General features: G+C 38.0%; 1 protein-coding gene across 1 annotated transcript in view; it reads left to right on the forward strand.

Annotated features, from left to right (window-relative positions):
* The window catches only part of ranbp10 (RAN binding protein 10), a 45,171-nt gene that overhangs the window by 12,447 nt on the left and 8,453 nt on the right, over positions 1-24,271 (forward strand). Inside the window, exons 2-11 of the mRNA XM_007256219.4 lie at positions 5,793-5,904; positions 7,197-7,249; positions 14,040-14,207; positions 14,957-14,979; positions 15,294-15,478; positions 16,088-16,200; positions 16,506-16,614; positions 21,095-21,240; positions 22,496-22,688; positions 22,858-22,997. Of these exons, the coding sequence (XP_007256281.3) occupies positions 5,793-5,904; positions 7,197-7,249; positions 14,040-14,207; positions 14,957-14,979; positions 15,294-15,478; positions 16,088-16,200; positions 16,506-16,614; positions 21,095-21,240; positions 22,496-22,688; positions 22,858-22,997 (1,242 nt within the window). The remainder of the gene's footprint in view (positions 1-5,792; positions 5,905-7,196; positions 7,250-14,039; positions 14,208-14,956; positions 14,980-15,293; positions 15,479-16,087; positions 16,201-16,505; positions 16,615-21,094; positions 21,241-22,495; positions 22,689-22,857; positions 22,998-24,271) is intronic.

The following is a 24,271-nucleotide window of genomic DNA, read 5'->3' on the forward strand; positions in this document are numbered from 1 at the left end:
GCTTATTTTTGTGTACAAGGCACAAAAGTGTATTAGGTCACTAACTTTAAGTTAAATAATGATTTTTAAAAAAAGAAATTAATATTATTTAACTGGACACAGCATGTGGCATGTGATGTCACATCCTGTTGGTTCACTTCCTGTTTTCCGGACATGTTGTGCTTTATTAGAAAGCTAGTCAGACACATCCACCTACATCCATGTGAAACATCACAGAGACAATGCTGTAAATTCATCTGCTAATATATATGTGTTTTAAAGTTGATTTTATAAGTAGTGATGTTGAGTTAAATGAATGTTGTGTAAAACATTAATTAGGAATTAACAGCTATGGTATCTGCTACTTTGACTACTTTGTAAGTATCAATGTGCTAATGTTCACAACTGTGTACAGTGTCATATATATTATAAAGAATATAGACACAGGACATTTTTGTTGTTTGTTTACAGACAGTATAAATGTTGAGGCATACTACTACAAAGCTTATTCTGTCTTTATTAACTATGGTTTAACTTTGTTTAGTCAGAGTTTCAACGATTTGCTTACCGCACAGAATGTTTTTAAGACTGTTCACAATATCCGGTTGACAGCTGGGCTGATTGCTGACTGACTTATGATTAGGTTTCAGTTTACAGGCAGATACTGATAATCTCTTTTGAAATTGGCTGGTAGGATTAAGATTTTTTTTTTGTGATCAGTACTTTATTGAAAGCATACAGGTTAACCTTATGTACAATTTTTAAATGTACCTTTTTTTTCAAAAAAGGAAATAAAAATAAAACTCATACACAAACTTACAACTTAAAATACCCTCCTCAAAGAGACACAAATACCCCATGTGTGGTCTTAAGCAAAGTAAAGACAGACAGCAGTTTTCTTTTTGGAAAACAGTGTCTTCATCCTTGCTATTCTTGTATCCTTACTGTGGCCTGTAGGTCCTGTAGGTTGCACTGGGGTTGTTTGTGACTTCTCTTACTGCTTTCCACCTCACTATGATTGAGTTTTGTTTGATGACCACTCTTTGGGAGAGTAACTGACTCTGGTGGACTGGTGGAGGCCAAACTCTTTAGAAATTGCCTGGTGAGCATAAAAAACTCATTTTCTGAGGTCCTTTTGAATCACCTTTGTTCATGAAAAAGCACATTTTCACTAAACTGTCTGGTAAAGACCAGGCTTTGTTTGTAAAGAGTAGCAGTGTCACTTACCATCCACAAAGGGGGGCTTTTAAGAAATGTAATAAAACATAATGTAAAAGTTTGGGGAACAGCTGGTCTAGTTAATGTCCAGTTAACTCGATCTAAGCTAAAAAGTTAACATCTAAGCTAACACCTAAACTGACCTTAGGTAAAGTAGTTTAGCGTCTAGTTAAGCTGAAATCTGCTAGAGTAGTTGGCATCAGCTACAGTCGTTAACATCTAGCTAACATGACATATTTTAGGGTGGTTAATGTCTAGCTAACCTGACATCAGCTACAACAGTTAACCTCTAGCTAAACTGACATCAACTAGAGTAGTTAAGGGCTGGTTAACATGTAGCTAAACTAACATCAGCTAGAGTAGTTAATGTCTGGTTAATGTCCATCTAAGCTGACATTGACTGGAGTAGTTGGATAATGTCTAGATAATGTGTAACTGAGTTGACATCAGTTAGAGTGGTAATATCTACCTAAGCTGACATCGACTGACTGGAGTAGTTAATGTCTAGACAACATGTAGCTAAACTTACATTCGCTAGAATAGTTCATGTCTACGTATCCTGATTTTGAATAGAGTAGGTCATGTCTAGTTAATGTCTACCTAAACTAACACTGACTGGAGTAGTAAGTCTTAAAAAAAGTGCAGCTAAATTTACATTAGCTAGAGTAGTTCATTCCTACCTAGCCTGATTTCGGCCAGAGTAGCTTATGTCTAGTTAACATCTAGCTAACCTGACATACTTTAGGGTAGTTAAAGTCAGGGTAACCTATCATCGGCTAGAATCAGCTTGTTTAGAGTGGTTAATGTCCAACTAAACTGACATTATTGTCTGAATAATGTCTAGATAAACTGACATTAACTAGAATAGGCAACATTTAGTTAATGTCTGGCTGACCTGACCAGCTAGAGTAGTTAACATCTAGTAAAATCTGGCTAACTTGACATCAGTTAGAGTAGTGAACATCAAGCTGAGCTGACATGAAGCAGAGCAGTTAACATCTATGCCTCCACCTTTAACCCATCCGTGCAGTAAACACGCAAACACATAAACACACGCACTAGTATGCACGGTCAGGATACACACATAGTGAGACAGTGAGCACACGTTCCTGGGGGGTTGGCAGCTATCGCTGGAGCACTCAGGGGGCAAGTAGGGTTAAGGGCCTTGCTCAAGTGCAGTGGCCGCCCACTGGTTTTGAATCCACAACCTGGTTGCCAATGACCCGGTGCTTTAACCGCTGAGACACCATTGCCCCACTAGAATGTCTATTAACATTTAGCCAACCTGACAAAAGCAAGAGTGGTTAATGATTAGCTAAACTGACATCAGCTTGAGTAGTTAGCTTTAGCTAGTTTTAATATTTGCTCCCTGTTGAAACCCTGTTGAAAGGCTTCTATTGTTGTATTTGTTAAAAGATATTTAAAGGGTTTTGACATTTTTTATTTAGATTTTATTATTGCTGTGTAGCATAGAGAGCAACCAGTAGCACTTCTTTCTGCTCTTGTGCTGGCATGCACACATGCACACACATCACCCAGGTGTCCTGTTAGCAAACGGCACGTGGGGTCATGTTACCATCCTGAAGCACACACACTCTGAACACGCACAGACACACACATGAATTAAGACACACATATATACTGATCAAACACAAAGGAGCAAAGCTTTTTCCATATATATGTACAGCAGCCCCTTATAGCCTGACAGATTCTAAATCACTGCTAGATATGATCAGTGAATGAGTTACAGACTGATTGTGAGGGTGAGAGGGGTTGTCTGTGACATTTACTGTTCCTTAAACTGTACACCACTGACCACAGCCCCCCCCCCAGGCTAACCAACACCAGGGCCTATCTCAGTATCGCCAATCTCAGAGTTACAGAGCATTCTAAGGTCATGTGCTGATCATCTACATGTAGGCCTTATCGTGTTCACCAGGATATGAGGCTTAAAGCTGATCCAGGATCAGCTCAGGGACTCTAAGAAATTAGATACAAGCCTCATCATTCTGAGCAGTGCTAGCAGCCTGCAGTACACTGGATATATGATTAGAGTCTGCATGCCTAAATGAGGGCCTTATAAAGAGGAGCGGGTGGGTGATAGATTTTAATAAGCTGGTTCTGTTACTTGTGCAGATTTGGGAAACAAATATATTTAATTCTTGACCAGTCCCACATATATAGAGATGTATACATAAAGTGCTGTTAAGTATATTTGGGTTCTTACATATACTTTTGTTTTTGACATACTTGCTGATCTGCTTTAGTTCATTGTCATGCTGCCAAACCCAAGTATGCTTGAGCTTAAAATCACAAACTGATGTCCAGACATTCTCCTTTAAGATTACCGGTATTTGGTGGAGAACAGTTCAAATTGCAGTTTTAATGCGATTTTCAAACTGAATTAATCATGATTTTTTTATTAAATATTATTAAATAATATTATTATTATTATTAATAAACTGCAGCGTCATCAGTCTTCAGTGAGGATCGGTGAGGCTTGCAGTTCTTTAGATGTTGTTCTGGATTCTTTTGGGACCTCCTGAATGAGATGTCCATGCCCTTTTGGAGTAATGTTGGTAGGCCGGTCACTCTTGGGAAGGTTCACCATTGTTTCAGGTTTTCTTTATCTGTGAAAAGTCCCAAAGTCTTAGAAATTTTAAGAAACTAGCATAGCTACTTTTTAAATCTGTGGTGCAACCAGAATCCTACACACTGCTAGTTACGTTTAATGTGTGGTTTAGAACCCATTAGCACAGCACCCAAGTCTGGGTGCAACTTGCTACTGTTCTATCAGTGTGAACTCATAATTAAAATGTCCTAAATGTATGATAAAGGATGGCTAACATTTTATTCATTGTACAGTAAAATGTTTGATTCTGCTGCAGTGCTTACAGATCCATACTGAATGTATTCATTCTGAGCTTTTGTGGTTTAGCTGGGATTGTAGATACACATTTCACAACAGTGATTAATGCTGTACACTGTTCAGGCAAGCATGTTGCGCCACTGTGCTGTTACTAAGTGTGTGTTGAATTGCAGAATGATACAAGACTATTTCCAGGTTCAGGTTCTAGGTTTGGTCTCATGTGGGTTTACCTACCTCACACACATCACAGTGTGATTAGTGCTGTTTTTCTTTCTCTCTCCTTTTGAAATGTTGAAGAATAATGTTATTTATTTAAACCACAGTGTGGGCTTGCTGATCAATATCATCACCACACACACTCTGAACAGATATCTCACTTTTGGGATTCAGATTCAGTAACGAGGTCATGTGTATCCGATTCTGTGTAAGAATGCCCTTTCTACCATAATATCATTATATATAATAATAAATGAGGATATGAGTTGCAGTTACTTCACTCTGTATAGGCAATAGCTGCTACTCAGGGTGTGAAAATGCAGTGATGCATCTTGGTGGTTTAAATTCCTGGGGATGATTCTGTTGCATCAGTTTTGGAGCATTGGACTTTACTGTAATGTCGAATAGACTGTAATAAGTTCTTAAACTGGAAAAGACTGCAAATCCCTTCCCAGGCTCTATACATCTACAAATGTTTTTTGAAGGCCTCAGACAGCCCATTCAGTCTTCGCCCTTTAAATCCACTTACTTTAACAGTCATAAGAAAGGCTTAAGTAAGACAGGCTCCTCCAAAGTCTTCTCTAAGCATGAATGAGCTGAATTTCTGAATTTATACATTTTAAGTAATAGGGGTGGGAATCTTTAGGCACCTTACAATTTGATTAGTTTATGATTCATAGATCTTTTTCCTCGTTGCATGACTACATTGTACAATATTGTAAAATGTCTGTAATTGATCCTTAATGAATCCTGCTATTTTATAGGCTTTTTGACACCATTTCTTTTTACTTGAAAATGCATAATTATTACAGTTCATCAAATGATTAATACAAAACTCTAGGAATGAGTGTTATTATGGTAATATTAAAACCAGCAACAAGGAAAGTTGAAACAAGGTGGTTATAATGTTATGACTGATCTGTGTTTAATTTGGGTATAAATGAAGTATTATGTAAAGTATATAATAGAAAGTTATACATTTTAATAGGCTTCGTAATGCTTTTATATGCACACATGAATAAATTCTTAGCTAATATGATATTATTACAAGCAGTAAAGATATAAAAGTGCTTTAGCTAGCTATGGAAGTAAAATGAGACTGAAATCGAGTTTGTGCCGGTTGGGTCTCTTATTGTACACGCTGTGCTTAACGATCATTGCCGCTTACGTTTAGAAAATAGATTTTGATCATTTGTGAATCTATTCATAATCGTCCACACTCAAATTGATATGCATCTAAAAATGTAACATTTTCCACCCCTATTAAGTAGTAATATACATTTTACAAAATACTATTATGATGCAACAGTTTAGTCCCCTGTATGCATGTATGTTCAAAAACATGGGGTGTTCTGTTTTTTGTGGGTTTTTGTTTTTTTTAGAATTAGCTTTGAATCATAGATGTATTAAATTAAATAGTGGTGAAATCTGAGATTATACATATGGCCTCTTGTGTTAAAAGCCTGTGGTCAGTGACTCATTGTCCTCTTCTTGTTAACTTCATTTCCAGGCCACGGAAAGAACCACAAAGATGCAGCGTCTGTGAGAGCTACCCATCCGATCCCCGCGGCATGCGGCATCTACTACTTTGAAGTGAAGATCGTTAGTAAAGGCAGGGATGGGTAAGTGTTGTGGGATCAGACTTGTTGCTGTTCTTTATTATTTGAGGATGAGTTGCATATATGAACTTAGCTAAAATATTAATAGCTGGTATAATTAAAGCTACCTCTACTTGTTGAATCTACCTTGTTAAAAAAAGTGCCCTTATTTTATTTACATGTTATTCATTAACAATATTTAGACGTTTTTTTATGTTCCAATTTGAATTTCTGAATAACTTATTTATCTAAAGCTAATAAAGTAGAATTTCATTATTATGGCGTTATATTATTATATCAGTGGCATAAAATTATCTTAAACTAACAAAAATATATTTGATTGTGTTTATTTCTGGCACAGTGCATTGTCCAAGCAAGTACAAACTTTTGTTGAATAGCCCACCTTCGTTCACCACGAGCATTCCAAAATACAGCGCTTTTATTGTGACTTAATTTCAAGATGGCGGAGTGTTGAGCTACTATAAGCTTGTTAATGATGTAAAAGTATCTAATTCTTTGCATGGGCAACACTATCCCTCTATCATTAGCATTGAAAGCCTGTTGGAAGCATCGTTTAAAAGCGCTGTATTTCAAAATGCTTGGTGAGAATGGAGGTGAGATATTTGACTAACATTTGTATTCGTCATCATGTTTCACTACACCCCAAGTCCATTTTACACCAGATCACTCCTTTCAATCAACTCGGAAAAAGATTTAGCATCAAGGCTAAGGTGCTCCAAGCCTGATGAGGATGTGGCTGCATTGTGGCTAAACCGCCCTAGTCACTGTTGAGGCTGACCGCTGTGCCTGTTAGCATCACAGGTTAAACACAGCTGAGTCCGGCTGTTAGCTAGCATTCCAGCTAACCCCTGTATTGAGGCGGCAATTAAATGCCAGTATTTGAGCTCAATAACTCAAGTAAACTGTAGGAATAATTCACATATAGTATCAACCGGCAGTACAGTGCAGTGAATCATTTATCAAAAATCTATGATTATTCCAGCTTGGAGGAACAGTTGGCAATGTCAGTTAGCCGCTAGCCAGCTCTACTGTGGCTAATCCATTATTTTATGCTTCAAATAAAAGTCCTAAGGCCAAATTATATATATGAAAAATATATACAAAAAAATATCTAAGAACATCCAGTGCAGTGAATGTGATTTTAGTGCCATTATTTAATCATGCTAATAGAAATGCTGATTGTAGTTTGATGGGGCAGTATGTTCCAGGGACCCTGCACGGTTATTCTGCAACTGATCCATACTGGGCTCCTAATGGCATTAACCTTTGTTCTCTCTTCTCACTGTTGTTTACAGGTACATGGGGATTGGACTGTCCGCCCAGGGGGTCAACATGAACAGACTACCGGGTGAGTTATTTGGAGGGAGGTGGATATGTGCGTATATGTGTGTGTTGAGGGGTGGATTGGGAATCATTTGGTAAACACGAATTCTGATCTTGTAGTGAACAGGTGGAGTTTGGACTGAGCAGCTCGGAGTGAGTGCTTGTGAGTGTCTGTGGCCTAGGCAGAAATGCACTTTTGCGTAGGCTACCTAGGTAGACTAATCCACTTTCTAAATGCACTACACCAGGGCAAGTTCGGGCTTAACTGGTCATATGATCTGTTATTCTGAATAGCTAAGTGAATAAAATATGACCGGTTTTCCCAAAGGCATAACATTTTATATAACATTTCTGTAGCATTTTAAGCAAGATTACATTTCTGTTTCTTACTGTTCCAAAGCAACTAGGTTGGAAAAGGTTTAAAAATAGAACAAAAGTTTGGGCATCCTGCATGGTCAGGGCTTAAACACCCCCTTTGGCAAGTATCACAGCTTATAAAACACTTTGTGTAGCAGCTAAGCATCTGTCTGTTCTTGTTTGGGGGATTTACATCCATTCTTCCTTGCAATAGTCTTCTTCAGGTTCAGGTGTAATTCACCCAGTTTGTTTTTAGAATTTCCTGTTATTTAATTAAATCATTTTTGAAATGCTCCATGTGTCACTGGCTACAACATAGCCCAAAACATGTTCTGTCCAACCTAATGTTGGAGGGAAGGTGTTTTAATACATTTCTATACCTTTTTTCTTCAAACATACCTTTGCTTGTTTTGGACCAAAAGCAGTTAAAGTTGTCAATCCACAGGACTTTCTTCTTTTTCTAGAGTAGTTTTGAACGGTAATTGTGTAATATTATATACCACTTTACGTAAAAATTGCCAGACTTAAAATTTGAACTGTGAGACGTCCTTGGCTAAATGATGCCTTTCTGTTATTTTTCATTGCATTCATAAAGGTGGAATAAACCCCCTTTTATTTATGCATGTTTTTGCATTGTTTATTATTTTAAAAGGCAGGCATATACATCTTTGCTAAGTCCTCATTGTGAACATTGCACCTTGTAAACATGTGTTCTTTAGTTCCTGAAAGGGCCTACTTGGATTTCTATCGTGTAATTTGTTTGTGGTTTGGCACCACTTGCACACCACCACCATTTCTGTTCTATCCCTCTGTCCTCAGCCTCACCCACCCCTTTTGTTTTTAACCAGCGATGTCCGTCCCTTTCCTGCACAGTCCTTCACTGCTTCTTCTGCTGATCTGAGCATGCCTGAACATGCCCTGGAAAGGACCATCAGCACACAGAATAACCTTACACATCTCTCAGTCCATCCCAAAATGGTTCACAACACGACTCTTTCAGAAGAAATGATGTCAAGTGGACAATTTTGTACCAATTTGTTCCTAACTGGAAATTTGTGCTACGTCATGGGATGCCTGTGTTCCAGTACTGTTGAACGCTTGTACTGTAGAAGGAGGCATGAAAAGCCTTTATTAGATTGGTTTGAATTAAGTTGATTGGATTGAATGTAATTAAAGAATATAGTGGATTACAATGTTTACTGTTAAAGCCACTGTAAGAAAGTGAATGGTGGGATTGGAGGGTTGTGTGGTGAGCTCAATTGAGCGCACTGTTCCTAAATAATAGATCATGTTCTGTTCAATGCTGAGACTATTTTAATGATGATGAATAAGATGTCATGTTTAAGAAATAGTGCTAGGTGATGTTATCGTCAGCTGCAGTGTGCTTCTATTGGTGCGGTACAACAGTAGTGATTTTTTGGCAGAATCCGCAGTAGCTTTGAGCCAGTAATTGATATTATTGACTGCTGTGGTCATTTAAATAAATAAGATAAGATAGAAGTGTTTTTTTTTTGCTAATTATAGTTTGCCACATTTATTTGCCACATTTATTTTTGGTAGTAGAATATATATAGTTGAAAAATTGCACTTAATAATAAGGTGTATATACAGATTATTATCAATAAATTACCTATAAATGTTCAACACAGATGAAGAAGTGTTACATAACCAACATGGGTGCCAACATGCCAGTATTGGTTTTCAACAAACATATGTAAAGAACTACCATAGAAATATAGTACTGGTCAAAAGTTTGGAAACACCAAGATATAGACAGTGAATAGCCTATTTGAGTAATGATCTAATCTGTATTATGGCAAAAACTAACTCAGAAAAATTAAGAAAAATTAAGAAATGAAGATCAGTCAATCCGAAAAATTTTAAGAACTTTAAAATAGTATCCACAAGTGTAGTCGCAAAGACCATTAAAAACGTTATGATAAAACTGGCTCTCATCAGGACTGCCCCAGGAAAGGAAGGGGTCACATTGTAGGGACAAAATGGTGTGTCCAAACTTTTGACTGGTTCTGTATTTATATTTATACAGTATATAATGTATTGATATTAAATATGAATTATTACAGGTATGGTCTAAGTATACCCTGGTTGCTGCAAGAGGTGTTAAAAAGGCTTTTCCCTTTGCCTTATAAAAAGGCTCTCAGTGGCTACTTCTGGGAAGTGTACCCCTTGGTGAGAGATCATTGACCTCAAGACACACCTCTTTGACAAACTCGAAGATATTTTGCTAAGAGGGGGCACATCATTGGACTGAAAGAAGCAGAATGATTTTTGTAGTGTTTTCTTGAATGAGAAACCTGGACTGCTATGAAAGTGTATGGAACTGTATCATCTTGAGCAAAGAATCCAGATTCTGTTTGGGAACCAGTGATTTGTTTTGGTTAGGATATGGAGACCTCTTGGTGAGTGTTTCGAAAATGCCTTAGCTGTGGAGCGATACACTGCCCCAGATGCTGGTAAGATGATCTGGGAAGCCATCATGTACAACAGTCGGTCACCCCAGTAGTGATATGAGGGACATTAACAGCTCAGCAATATTGTGCAGGACTCCCCCTGCCATATGTGTTGCCTCTTTTGGCAAAACCTGACACTGCCATTTTTCAGCAGGATAACGCTCACCTGCACACAGTAATGTAAAGCTCAATATTTTACTATATAGATATAGAAAGTATTAAATGATGTCAAATTTATAATCCATATTCTAATAGTTGCTGTTTTTCCTTTAGGTTGGAAAATAGCTTATAGGTTTTTTTATCCAAATTTAGCACAAAAAATTGTGTTTGGTAGATTATTATTATTATTTGTTGTAACAATGCTTCCAGACAATAAATCTTAATATCGTTTAAAAAGCCTGTTAATTGAACTTTTAAATTTGTAAGAAACATGCATTTGTGGGGTGAGCAGCAGAGCTGAGTATGTGTATCTCTGCCATTGCCAAACTGTTTATTTTGCTACCGACACTTGTTTTGAGCTTCTGGTACCCCCATGAGCTGCCAATCAGGTGCGTGGGCCCTGCTACAGTGGTCAGCAAGAGTCTGCTCCAGGAATTGGCATGCTACGTTTGACTGATCTGGAGAGGACCCATGCGATAGGGCAACTTCAAGCTGGTGTTGTGCAAAACCAAGTTGAGGCATTGTTTGGATTGAACCCCAGTACCATCTCCAAACTGATGGTAAAGTTACATGTATGGGGTATGTCAGAGACAGGCTGTGAAGTGGGCGTCCCAAGAAGATGACACCCCAAGAGGATCTTCAAACAACAAAGGAGTCAATGGCAGAATAAGCTGTTTGCCAATGGCAAAGGATTTTTGTTCCTTACAAGTTTTGTTCATTACAAATGACAAACTTCTTAAAGGTATAGGATTTCTTGACAAGAAGCATCGTAACAAAAAAATGTAATAATAATCTACCAAACACACATTTCTTTACTTTTTAGACCTTTAGGAGCACTTAGAACTAACAGTTTGGTTGCTCCCTGCTGTTCCCTGATCCTTGTCCGCTCCTGACCAAATACATGGCACAGCCAGGCTCCTCTGTCTATTCAGCTGACCCCAGCCTGTGATTCCATCACCTGCCTATTGGCTTCTCCATGACGCCTGAGGCCTTTGGAATGCTTTGGAGTCATCCAGCCAATTCTACACACACCTGCTGACTAGCACTCCCCAGTACAATTCAGCCTGTGCTGCTGCTGCTCTTTGTTTCAGGGGGGTTGGAATATGATGGAAATGTAAATGTGCTCATGTAGGCTGGGCTTTTTTTTTTCCTATTGTATTTTAGTCTTGGCCTGAGGCAGCATTCTAGTATAAGCACCAATGTAGTGTTGTTATTTGTGTGAGATGCCTTAGCTGCACCTAGATTTGTCTGCTTTAGTTTTGAGTTTTTGTTTTCATTGCACCCATCAGTTAGGGTAATTGAGTGAGTGTTGTTGAGTGGTGATGTATGATTTGACACGGCTGTTGCTGAGGAAGAGCGGTGATGTCACCTGCGTGTGTGTGTTGAGGTTTGTGTATGTGTGTGTGATTGGAGCATAATGGTTTTACGCGCCCTGTTGACCTCTGCGTCTCTGATCCCATAGTGGAGCCCTGCCCATTTCATTAGCATGGAGGGAACAGTGAACGCGGCTTTAGGAGCAATATCCCGGTCAGTGCTGCTCTGCAGATTAATCTAATACCTCACAGTTCACACACGACCTACTTTCCACCCCTCCACCCACATGATTTTACTTTTTTCTCTCTTTCTCCTTGTTTTTGGTCTGCGTCTGTGCAATCCGTCTCTCTGCACTGCTGATACATCGGTTACATTTTGTAGAAAGGGTTCCGCAGTAATGCCAGGCCATTCACACACTACCATATGCAATGCCTAGTACTGGTCTGCACAGGCCGCATTGGGATTCACAGTGTCTGCGGTGAACAGTAAGTGTTGCTGGGAGTGGAGTGACTCATTTCTGCTCAGGCTGACCTGACCTGTAGTCTGATGCCTCTTTCTGGCCGGGTGAGGCATTGCATGTTCTGCTGAACAGCTGAAGTGAGTGAATGGAAAAACAGTTGTAAGAACAGGCTCAGTAAAGCTGTTTGCACCTTGCATTAACATTCAGTCTGCATTTATGGGGGTCAGATTATGTTCAGAGTTTACTTGACCACATGAGCTGCTGGCAAAAGCACACTTAGGGGGCATTGTGATTAAATTACCACATTCTGATGTGATAAGAGACTCTGCACTGCATTTTTACTGATCAGATCTCAGTTAGATGTCTCTTAACCACATGCAGAGACTAGTGTAAGAACACCTAATCACAGTGTGATTAGATTATGATCAGATTACCACATTTGGTCAGAATTGCATTTCTACAATTTTGGTGTGTTTTTATTTTTTTTAGGGCTCCACAAAAATGACATTACAGAAATGACAATGGGAAAACTAAAAGTTTTACCAGATCTGAAGCCAGTGATCCAGCATGTCACAATATTAATAATGTAATCTGTGTATAGAATATAGGATTGAAATGAATTATTTTGGGAAAATATAACCTGTCTCTAGTGATAATATTACACATTTTTACTTGCATTATAGAGCAAAAAAACATGTTACGATGTGACTATTGCAAATGCCCACATTCGATGACTCATGCTTGTTCATGCAATATTTTGTGCAGCCCTAATTTGATCACATTTGGATTTAGTTTGACCACAATAAAAAGCCAGGGGTATAAACACCAAGAACATATTGTGATTTAATTGGATTGCAGTTGGATCACTCAAATCACATTCAGAATTATTCTAGACGCTTTTTAATCAGATCATATTCAGATTTTATTTGACCCCAGAAAATCCACATTGTGTTTGGTTGACCACATTCGGAAGTGGAGAGAGAAATGCGTCTCTGCGTTTTTTTTTCTGATTTTGTTTGACCACAGGAAAAGCCTGGTGAAAACATACTTAGGATGCATTGTGATCAGAGTACCACAGAGGTAATCTGAGACATTGCACTGCAGATCAATCAAAGCACGTTTAAAAGTGGTCAGATATGTGTCTCTGGAGTTTTGGTGATTGGATCACATATTGGTTTGGTTTAACACACAAATAAAATATTGTATTTACAGGCAATTTTATTTTTAATAAAAGTATGTGGGTCATTTGTGTGGAAATGGTTTGGTTTCTGGTGCCATGATACTTAACAGAGTACAGTCTTGTGCGAAATACAGTATAGAAACATTATCTTTAAAATAGTAGCATAGCAAATTTATTTCACCCTCTCTATCAGCATAATACAGTTTGCTGAGAGGAACTCAAGTTTATTATAACAAATCTATATTTCTCAGTTAAATAGTTAGTCAGTTAAATGTGTACATCATGCTGTGTTTTTGGTGTTACATATAAATACTTGGGTATCACTTGGATGGTCCATTATAGATGCCTCATAGATGGATGGTCATCTGATATTTATCTAACATTTAACCGAGTATCGATTAAATGCAACTAAACTTCAGATTCATGTAAATGATTCTCAATGGAATCTAACATTACACCAAACCCACATGTTAACCTTAACCATGACATTAAATGAACCCTAAACCCTAACCCCGTACCCTAATATTACTCTAAAATTTTTAATATAACCCTAAAATAAATCTTAAAGGTTAAGGTTAGGGAACAGTGTATAGGGATAGATGTAGGATTATATTCAATAGAATGTTTTTTTATTTAATAATTAAATTTTATTAAATGTTCCTTTATTTGAATGCCTCTACAGTGGATCAACAATGGACCATCCAAGTAGAGTTTTCCCAGTACTTAAACTTTTACATTATTTGTATAAAAGGGTTTTAGTCATATCGCCCAGCCCTGGCTGACAGTGTTACAGCAGGGTGAGGAAGCTTTAGTGTATTTATGATTTATTTGGAATTACACACTTTTTTTGTGTTTTCTGTTTCTGTTCTTTCAGGGTGGGACAAGCACTCCTACGGTTATCACGGTGACGACGGACACTCCTTTTGCTCCTCAGGGACCGGCCAACCTTACGGCCCGACCTTTACAACGGGCGACGTGATTGGCTGCTGTGTGAACCTCATCAACAACACATGCTTCTACACCAAGAACGGACACAGTTTAGGTAAAGTTAAAATCCTGACTATTTGGTGGAAACTACGGTTGTAGCAGGAACTGTTTCACAGTGTCCATACTGAGGACGTTTGCTTTTTACCGGTATTGGTAGAAAAATAATAAAGCAAGTAAATGGAGAATCTCTGCCAAGCATGCATGTCTCCTTTCTACCTTGGCCATTCTCCACACTTGACTCCACACTATACACAACAGAGAAAAATGTAGAGAGAAGCTAAACTCATTAACTTCTTAAAAAATAAAATATAAACTTCATTTTGGGATTACTCAGGATAAATTCCTTCAGCTTGGAAAAGGACTTAGCATCACGGCTAACATGCTCCAACACTGTAGAGGTCTTCTGCTGTGTTTGTTAGCATTGCACCCACTAGTCTAAATCTCAATTTAATCCCATAGTATCAGTCTGTTGCATGTGTACTAATTTATAAACAATTATATTTATAATTCTGTTTATTATAATCACTATGCTGTTAATGCTTTAGTGTAATTGCAAAATCATACTATGATGCTCTGATATTTTCTTAGATGATCTCGTAACATGGCAACCCTAGTGGAAACTGGTGGAATCTAACAAGAACCTGCATTTCTGACTAAGCGTTTAGTCACGGATGATGCAGCAATAGTTCAGCCTGTGAAACTTGTTTTACAAAACCGGTCAAACTCCAGAATGTTCCAATAGCTAAACAACAGTTCATAATGTTTTACATGAGCTGATACCTGTCTCCCTCTTTCCTCTTCCAGGTGTGGCATTCACAGACCTCCCAGTAAGTAAAAAGTGAAATGCTGATTCACTCACTCTTGCGCGCACACACACATACACACCCAATACTGTCTCTTTATCTTGTCATACCTCAGGGATGCGTTTGTGTCCAGGTTAAGAGGGTGGTAATGCGCTTGGCTGCGCTTTCTGCTTGTAGTGTATGATTAATGAAGCAGCCACTTCAGCTGATGCTTTGCCAGTTGAGGTGATTTGGATGAAGGCCGTGTGCAGTGACTCGATGACGGAGCAGGAGAGTGACACCGTGAAGATGCAAGCAGCACTCCGCACACCTCCTTGTTTTTTTTCCTTTCTTTTCAGCCAAACCTGTATCCAACAGTAGGGCTACAGACTCCCGGAGAAATCGTGGACGCTAATTTCGGCCAGCAGCCATTTGTGTTCGACATAGAGGACTATATGAGTGAATGGAGGGCGAAGATCCACGGCATGATCGCCCGCTTCCCCATCGGAGAGAGACTGGGCGAGTGGCAGACAGTGCTGCAGAAGTGAGAAGCCAGTTTCACAAACTTTTCACTTAAGATGATGAGAAACTATTTACATGATGTACATTAAATGTTAACCTGCATTATTTTATTTTTGTATAGTTTTTGGGGGGTTTCTTGGTTTCCTGTTTAATTCAAACACCAATTTAAGCTTAAATGGAACACCTGAGATATGTGAGGGTTAGGGCCTGGAAGATCTCACACGTCCATGGTTTTGATATTGGTACAAATTTCAAATGTAACACATTGCTGATTACTACTTCTTGTGGTTTGAATGCAACGTTGTCAAAACTCAATCTCTATTTAAACAAGCTTGTCAAAAATAAATTTGACAGATTGTCCAGAGTTGTTGATATAGACTTAGATTACTAATTTTTACCTCTAAAAAAATTATATTTGTTTTACCCACAAATGTTTCTTATCAGAATGGAAGCTATTAGCATTTAGCATTTTTTTTCCAATATCACTACTAAAATAGCCATATGTTTTACAGCTCTGCTGTATGGATCACTTTAGGTGAATTGTAATCATGCCCATTAAATTTAAAATGTGTCCAATGTGTAGACCTTCGCTAATCATATGGCGCAACTGTCTGTGTGATTCACTCTTTAGTATGGTGTCTAGCTACCTGGTGCATCATGGCTACTGCGCTACTGCTATGGCCTTTGCCCGAGCCACAGAGACCATGATCCAAGAGGACCAGACCTCCATAAAGAACAGACAGAGTGAGAGCACACACACACACACACACACACACATGCCCGCTCGCATTTGTATGCATAGACTAGATAAATATTTGCTATTTAATGTGATGCAGTTATTGTCGTAATTTAAACATCTTGGATTAGTTATGTTTTCTAACATAAACAGATATTAACAAATGCAGCTTGTGTTTTAAGGAGATTTTAGTCACATTTTAGATTTTTTCACAGTTTTTTTTTTTTCACAGTCTCAAGTATTTTACTTTTTTTTAAGGGTTGCTTATGTAACTCTTAAAATCATGGCTGTGTGTAAATGTGTGTATGAGCAGGAATACAGAAGCTGGTCTTGGCGGGTCGTGTTGGAGAGGCCATTGAAGCAACACAGCAGCTGTACCCCGGGCTCCTAGAATGCAACCCTAATTTACTCTTCATGTTGAAGTGAGTAAAGTGTACGGACACACTGAAACACACACAAACACACACACACACACACACACACATACACACACACACACACACACCACATGTTTACCGCAACTGAGTGAGTTACTTCGTTAGAATTTAATGGAAACTTTAAATGAACGTGCTAATGTCTCAAACAGTGATTAGATATCATTAGAATACTACTAAATATTGCAGTGCAGTGTTACTAAATGCTGGCTATTAATTTTCATTCTGCTTTATTAACGTTAGTATTTATAGCTGAGCCAATCCATCCATCCATTAACCAAACAGATGACTGGTGCTATAAATCACTGTTAGAGCATGAGTGCATGCATTTAGGACAGATTTGTCAGCATTTCCCAGAGCTAGTATCGTTGTATTTTTAAGATTGATGTTGTGACAAAAGTGAGTTTAGGGCATTATGGGATGTTCATTACAACTCGTACAGCATAATGCCCCACTCCAGTTTTAGAAAACCTGTACCACATTTATGCATCTGTGTCAGAAATGGGTGAACTGTAAAGTAGCCTAAATGTAGTATTTCTATTAATACTGTATTATTTCATATATACTGATTAATTCAGTACCTATTAATTATCATTCATTATCTGCTATAATTTATGCTTTATTTGCTAAAAAATTATGCAGTAGCTACTCTATTCTGTTAACTAACAACTATTAATTGTTAAGCGATTAATAATAATTCTGCTGTTACTTTAAAGTTGTTGTTTTTAGCGATGTCTTTGAATTATTCACTAGCTGCTGTAAATTATGCAGTGTTTTCTCTGTGTTATTCAGTACCTTTTATGAATTATTCAGCATTAACTCTGTGTTATTTAGTACCCATCATAAATTTAGCTGTAGCCACATAGTGTTGAGTAGCTACTATAAATGATTCTGAAACTACTGTGAATTATTGAGCATTTTTATGCTACTATGCTGAATAATTAATTCACTATGTATTATTCAGTCATTTCAGTGAATTAGAATTTAGTAAACGCTGCACACTTGTCTGTTAGTCTCTTTCATTATTTCTCTTCTGTCTCTGCTGGTCTCTGTGGATGGCAACATTTTTAATGAACTTAGCTTGAGAACAGTGCCAGAGCTCATTGGCATTATTCTCACTCTGCGACGCAGAACTTCTGCGAACCTTGGAACGCTCGGCGCATTCCAAAGACATCCAGAGACATTTGATTATATTAACAAGAGTCAAACACAAATGTACAGTCAGGAAAAACAGGCCGAGAGATCAGCACGTTCCCTGTCTCTTTCCTGAGCTACAGAAACAGCAGTTGTTTTGTTGCTCCTGTGAGCAGACCCGTGGCAGGGTGAAGCACCGGTCAGCATTGCTTTAGACCAGACCGCTCTTGATGTGATTAGTCAGGCCTGTTGCTGGGCAGACTGGCATGAGGAAGAGTTAAAGTCAGAACTCTGTTTAAGTAAATATCTCAGCTATATGGTGGGTTTTCCTGAGCCACACGCGCTAGTATTACATGTATGTAGAAATTAATACAATGATTGCTAAGAGTGATAATTGATTATTAAGAGTAATTAATTATTAATACAGTAATAAAGTATTGCTTCTGCTGTTTTGAGATATTTAGGCTTAAAATAGGGCTGTCAATTCTTTAAAAAACAATTAATCACACTATTGCTATAATTAATCACAATCACAATGTTTTCTTCTAAACATTAAAACTTTTAATTATGGATACTTAAATGTAAAGCAAAACCCCAATGGGATTTTATTGATATGTTTAATATGTTTGCACAAAATCTCAATGAAAATTATGGAACAAGATGAAGGAAAGATTCTCCTTGAGGTTCAGATTGTTGAATTGTTGAATCTGACTCACTGTAGTTCGGGTTACAATAGTTTATTTATGGGGAGACAAATCATTTAAAAATGTAATTAGGAAGTGTGCGTGCATGTGGGTGTGGGTGTGTGTGTGCACGCACGCGTGTGTAATACAATGGAAGGAGTGGAAAAACTTACACAGAAATTATTTTTACTTCGTTTCAATTATTGACTGAATGTTTGTGGTAGACCTGAATTAAACTGACTAAATGTCTTTTTGAAGCAGTTTAGAGAATAAAAAACAACATATAAATTTGAATGGATTGTATAACAGTGCATTATTATGTAGAGTGGCTGTCTCCGCTTCCAAATGATGGCGATCCCTGCAGCTGCACAAGTAACTGTGTTACCTAAGTAGTGAATTTTTATTGTGAGGATCTCCTAAAACAGGCAGAACCAGTGGGAATAGTTTTTCAGAGAGTTGGTTTTGACTGACAGCTTGACTACATAAACTCAGTTCTGTCATGTCCTTGTTTATTTTTCCTTTGCATCATCCTAGATATAGTCAGACTGTGCAGCAGTAAACAAAGAAATTGTGACTGTATTAGTGAAAACATGCCATGCCAGATTCATTGGGTTGAGTTATTTAGCTTTGACGCAGCCCTCACATAAAAATTGTCATATGATTTGACCGAGGAGTTAGATTTAATGTAATGGACAGATGGCTGGTTGGTGTTCGTTGCAGATCCGGATTTTGATACTGCTTGTGTATCAGCATTAAAAGGTTAAGGCCTATCTTGTTCCCAATTTTCACACATTGTAAAGAACAAATGCAAAAAAAAAGGTAAAAATAAATAAATAAAATTGACATAGGGTTGTTTTGCATTATTTAAAATATCTCTGCATGCTTGATTGGGTTCATCCATTATAGGATACAGCCGTGGTGCTAAAGAATGGCTTGTACGCTAACATAGAGCCATAGAGCTTCATCTTTGACTTTTGACATTATGTGTTTGATTCCTTTTTTATACAGTTTTTGTTTCCTTTGAAGCTTCAATAAATCGGCTTCTAGATATGCTCTTTCCAGATTCCGTCATACTTGCCTCCAGCACTATATTATTGTAATGAGATCATGTCTGGCCCTGTGTTACTACGGTCATACACAGATAAAAGACGCTGCTGGTGGGAATAAAATGAGAAAACATGCCTTGTTCATGGTTTTCCACTGGCTGAAGTGTTGTTACAATATCTTTAACCATCTCACATTATAACCTTTTGATAATAAAAAGATGTGCCTGACTATGCTTTGTTGTTTTTGGCAGATACTATTTTGATCCTAACCCCAGTCCCAAAAAATGTAGATTGCTGTGTAAAACGTAAATAACGTATTTTTCGCACTAAAAGGCGCACTTAAAATCGTTTCGTTTTCCCCAAAATCGTCAGTGCACCATTTAATCCAATAAGTCTTGTGTATGAATTGTATCAGTCAGGTTTAAGGAGCAGCAAAGCCACTCTGCAGAAGTACAGCATTATTAGGAATTTTCTGTTTAGTTCTCCAGCAGTATAAGCATTAGCCGCTGACTGCGCTAAGCCGTTTAGAGGTGAATATTATCGGCCTGTAGTCTGCTGCTAACCCCGACTAGCACTGCTGGAGCAGCATTAGCATTATCCGCTAGCGCTTACCCGCTAATGCTAGTGCTCCAGCTTCAGTGGAAGTCTGTAAATCTAAGCTTACTGCAAATAAACAGAAGCGTTTTACTCACCCAAATAAACAGTTTTCAGGAGATGAATCTGTGTAGATTAACATTCAGCTCTCGTTTGACTTTTTTTTTTTTTTTTTTTTTTTTTTTTTTACTGCTGCATGGCAACACCCCTGTGCCTTACTAGATAAAATTATCCAGTGCACCTTATGTATAAAAATAGACCAGAAAATAGCTGTTTATTGATTGAGTGCGCCTTATAATCCTTTACAGCTTATAGTACGAAAAATATGGTTAACTTTAATAGGGATGTCTTGATCACATTTTTTTGCTTCTGAATTCTGAATGGCACACCACTCATAAAAGCCCCATTGATACTCATTTAGACTAGCGCTAGTCTTCTCGATATTTCCATGTGCACACTCTTTGCTTTCTGCAAGCATGTAGTTTTTGATAAATCAGTGATCCAGGTCTTTTACACCCAATTCCAATCCTTTGAAAAATATGTGATCAGACCACATTTCTGATCACATGATCACATCCCTAAAATGTATATAAAAACACAATGCAATTCTCGGAAATTAAAAAGAGCATTTTGGATTTCTGGAAGTGAGCTCCAGAGCAAAATCATGTCTGTTTTAATGTAGTGCCACCTGAGGGCCAGATGATCACCAGCATCCAATTCTTACCATCACACTGAACTCTGTTTTTTACAGATTGATGTATTTTAGCCCATCTTTGCTTCTGAGAATCTCTGCTTCTGAAATGTTCTTTTTGTACCCAGTTAGAGAGTTGGTTTCAGATTGCTTTCATTGTTTTCATTGGTTCTAATTAGATTGTTTTCATGAAATGGTAAAATGTCTCACTTTCAGTATCGGGGATGTAAGGTATGTGGGTCTGTGAGATTTGCAAGTAATTCCAGTCTGTTTTATTTACGTTTATTTGCAGTTTACACGGTGTCCCACCTTTCTTGCAGGTGTCGGCAGTTTGTGGAGATGGTGAATGGTACAGACAGTGAGGTACGATGCTTTAGTGTCCGTTCCAAAACCCAAGACAGTTACCCCGGCTCCCCAAGCCTAAGTCCCCGACACGGAGCTACCAACCCCCACCTGCACAGTACAGGTAAAACATAGCAACACACCTCAAATGCTGCTCAAGTGTTCTTCAGCTGAGACTTTCAAAGGTAAAAGGTAGGGACTCTGATTGGTTTAGCGGAGTAAGGTGCTTATCGTCTGTTCTAATGCTGGTCCAGATTGCTTGCCATCAGCAGCCGGAGTCTGAGAGAGCTCAGATGCTCTTTTTCTCTCTGGTTGGATAGATGGCCCTTCCACTTCCTTATCTCTTCTAGTGTAATGTTGGTCAGCACAGGTGTCTGATGGCTGCTGTATCAGATCTGGACATCTGGTGCTTTCCTCTAAGCTTGCTAGCTACCCATAGATGCTGTGTCAGCAGTCGTTTGAAAGGGTGGATGATTTCACATATTGGAGGAGGCATGCAATAGTCATTACTAGTGTTTGAGTGGGTGGGTTGGTTAAGTGGACTTTCAAATTGTAGAGAAAATGCAAAATATATCAAAGGTACCTCGATTTAACTAACCTCAATTTTATCAAGAAAAATATCAGACTTGAATGAGGAAAAAAACATTTAAAGTCAAAATTATTTTAAGTTATTTTTGAGAAAATCTTTGCCAGCTTTGCCAAAAAGTGAAATGGACATACAAGTTTTAAGTGTGACAGCAACAAAATTGTGCTTAAATATGTAAAACACGTCTGCTGTTATAATCCAGTTCTATAGCTCAGTTTCAGCAAGATTTTAACAGAATTCATGGACTGTTTACCATTATTTCTAAATAAACTTATCACTCAATTATGTTTTATTAAATAATAGTATGATTTTATAATATATAGATTTTTTGGGGGTTTTTTTGTAACTGAGAAAGAACAGGGCCAGTTTGAATTGCTTTGCATGCCTTTAATCGATTAGTAAATGCTCAGATGAACTGAAGTCAGGAAGCATAAGAGGTTATCGCACATTGGAATTTTAGCAAGCTAGAACATTAGTGGAACGTTTGCACAGTACTCTATACTGAAATAAATTTTCTGTGACCAAAAAAAATGTTACGGGCTACATTAAGTTGGCTTTACTCATTCTAATACACCTCAAGTGTGACGGGCTGCAAAATTATCTACAAACAAATTGTGAATGTGCTATAACGCTGTAAAAATCATTGATCAGAAAATCTCTTGTGCATGTGTAATTCTGCTCAGTTGCATGTGGAACGTTTGGCTACATTTTCTAAAATGTCTTGTAGAGATGTTAAGTCATGAAGTTGACAGGGAGCAGCACACTGTGTCTAATAGATCTGATGTCCACACAGGTGCAGACAGTCCTACGTGCAGTAACGGGGTGACCCCTTCTACCAAAAACAAGAGCCACGGCAAATATCCTGGAGCAAGCTCCGCCTCTTCCTCTCCTTCATCCTCCCCTTCCTCAGTCAACTACTCTGAATCCAACTCCACCGACTCCACCAAGTCCCAGCCACACAGCGCCACCAGCAACCAGGAGACCAGGTACATTTGTAATGTCGTGTATAAAACAAAGGAAACATCTTGAGAAGATCTAGACTTTAAATTGCATGATGGACTAGGTTACATTATTGTGCCTGTGACTTTGGATTCCTGCATTATTTATTTTTTATTTTTTTAATGAATGTGTGTGTGTGTGTGTGTTTGTGTGTAGTGACAGTGAGATGGAGATAGAAGCAGAGCACTACAGTAATGGTGTGACGGAGAACTCCTCCACCCGCATCATGAACGGAACATACAAACACCAGGAGATCCTGCAAGGAGATGACAGCAGTGTGGGCAATGGAGTAGCAGGTACACACACAACACAAATCACACACATACAGACATATTAACAGCATTTAAGGCACATTGAGAATAAATTGTGTATAAGAGATTTGCTTTATTAGAAGGGTGAACCCCAGGTAAAGTGCTGCATGTATAAAGCATGACATGATGCAATGTACACTTTTTTTTATATTATCTAGATATAGTTTGACCAACCTTGAAAGATTTTGAAGTTTGTATGAGAGTAGCAGATGGCTCCATAGGAATATTGCTGGATTAGCGTTAGCGTCTGTGCTAAACAGACACATTATAAACAGCACGAGTGGCCAAGAAACTGACAACACAAAGCTAGGCGAGGCATTAAGTGAAACTGTAGTACTCTGACTCGCTAATCTCTGTCTCAGCAGCAAAATTAACTTCAGTGGCAACTTGACTAAATGGCAAAATGCAAGATCAAACAATATGAGTACTTTTTTTTTTTTTGCAGTTTTGCAGACATTATCCAGAGAGGCAAATGTCCAAATTAGTTGTACTTTGGCCCCCAGCCCCTTAACACCAAGTCCTGGTAATACATATGGTGATCCGATATGTGAATAGACAGGCACTTTTTTGGGAAATTCACAGTAGATGTGTTCATAACCAGTGCTATTTCCAAAGTGCACCTTTTCAGTCTGTTTATATCTAGCATTAACATTTGGTTATTCCCATAACACGTAAATGTACCACTGCATCATCTCCACCACAGTTTTATACAGAAAAACATTGTTTACAGGAAGTAAGCTGTGAATTAACCCAATAAAAGCCCAGACCCATTTCTGAATACTGATGCCAAATTCAAAATTGAATCAGATCAATGTAATTCATATTTATTTACAATTGTGGGCACATGACTGTAAGTATTTAAGGTAAAAATCCTGATGTAACAGATATGACACAACAAGAACAGTACTTGGTGGCATTTTAGCATTTAGTTCAAGAAATCAGATTTAGCAAAAAAAAAATAAAAACAATGATAAAATTTTGAATTAGAGCATGTGCATTGTTAAAATAGTTGAATGTAGAGCTAAAAAATTCAATAAAGTATTTTCTAAATCAGGTCAGATGAATAAACACACCTTCACACACTGTCCTGTGATGCTTTCAGGATGTTAAATATATACGTAATTTAGGGGATTCATCAGTTAAGATAAAAGAACAAAGTGCTGTAAGAAAATTTACACATCTTTTAAAGGGTCTGTGACACATACAACACTATGGGCTCTATGGGTCAAGAACCTATTGATAGGTTTTTATTTTATTTT

This window comes from Astyanax mexicanus, chromosome 9 (genome assembly GCF_023375975.1).
Source record: "Astyanax mexicanus isolate ESR-SI-001 chromosome 9, AstMex3_surface, whole genome shotgun sequence".
Classification (NCBI taxonomy): Eukaryota; Metazoa; Chordata; class Actinopteri; order Characiformes; family Acestrorhamphidae; genus Astyanax; species Astyanax mexicanus.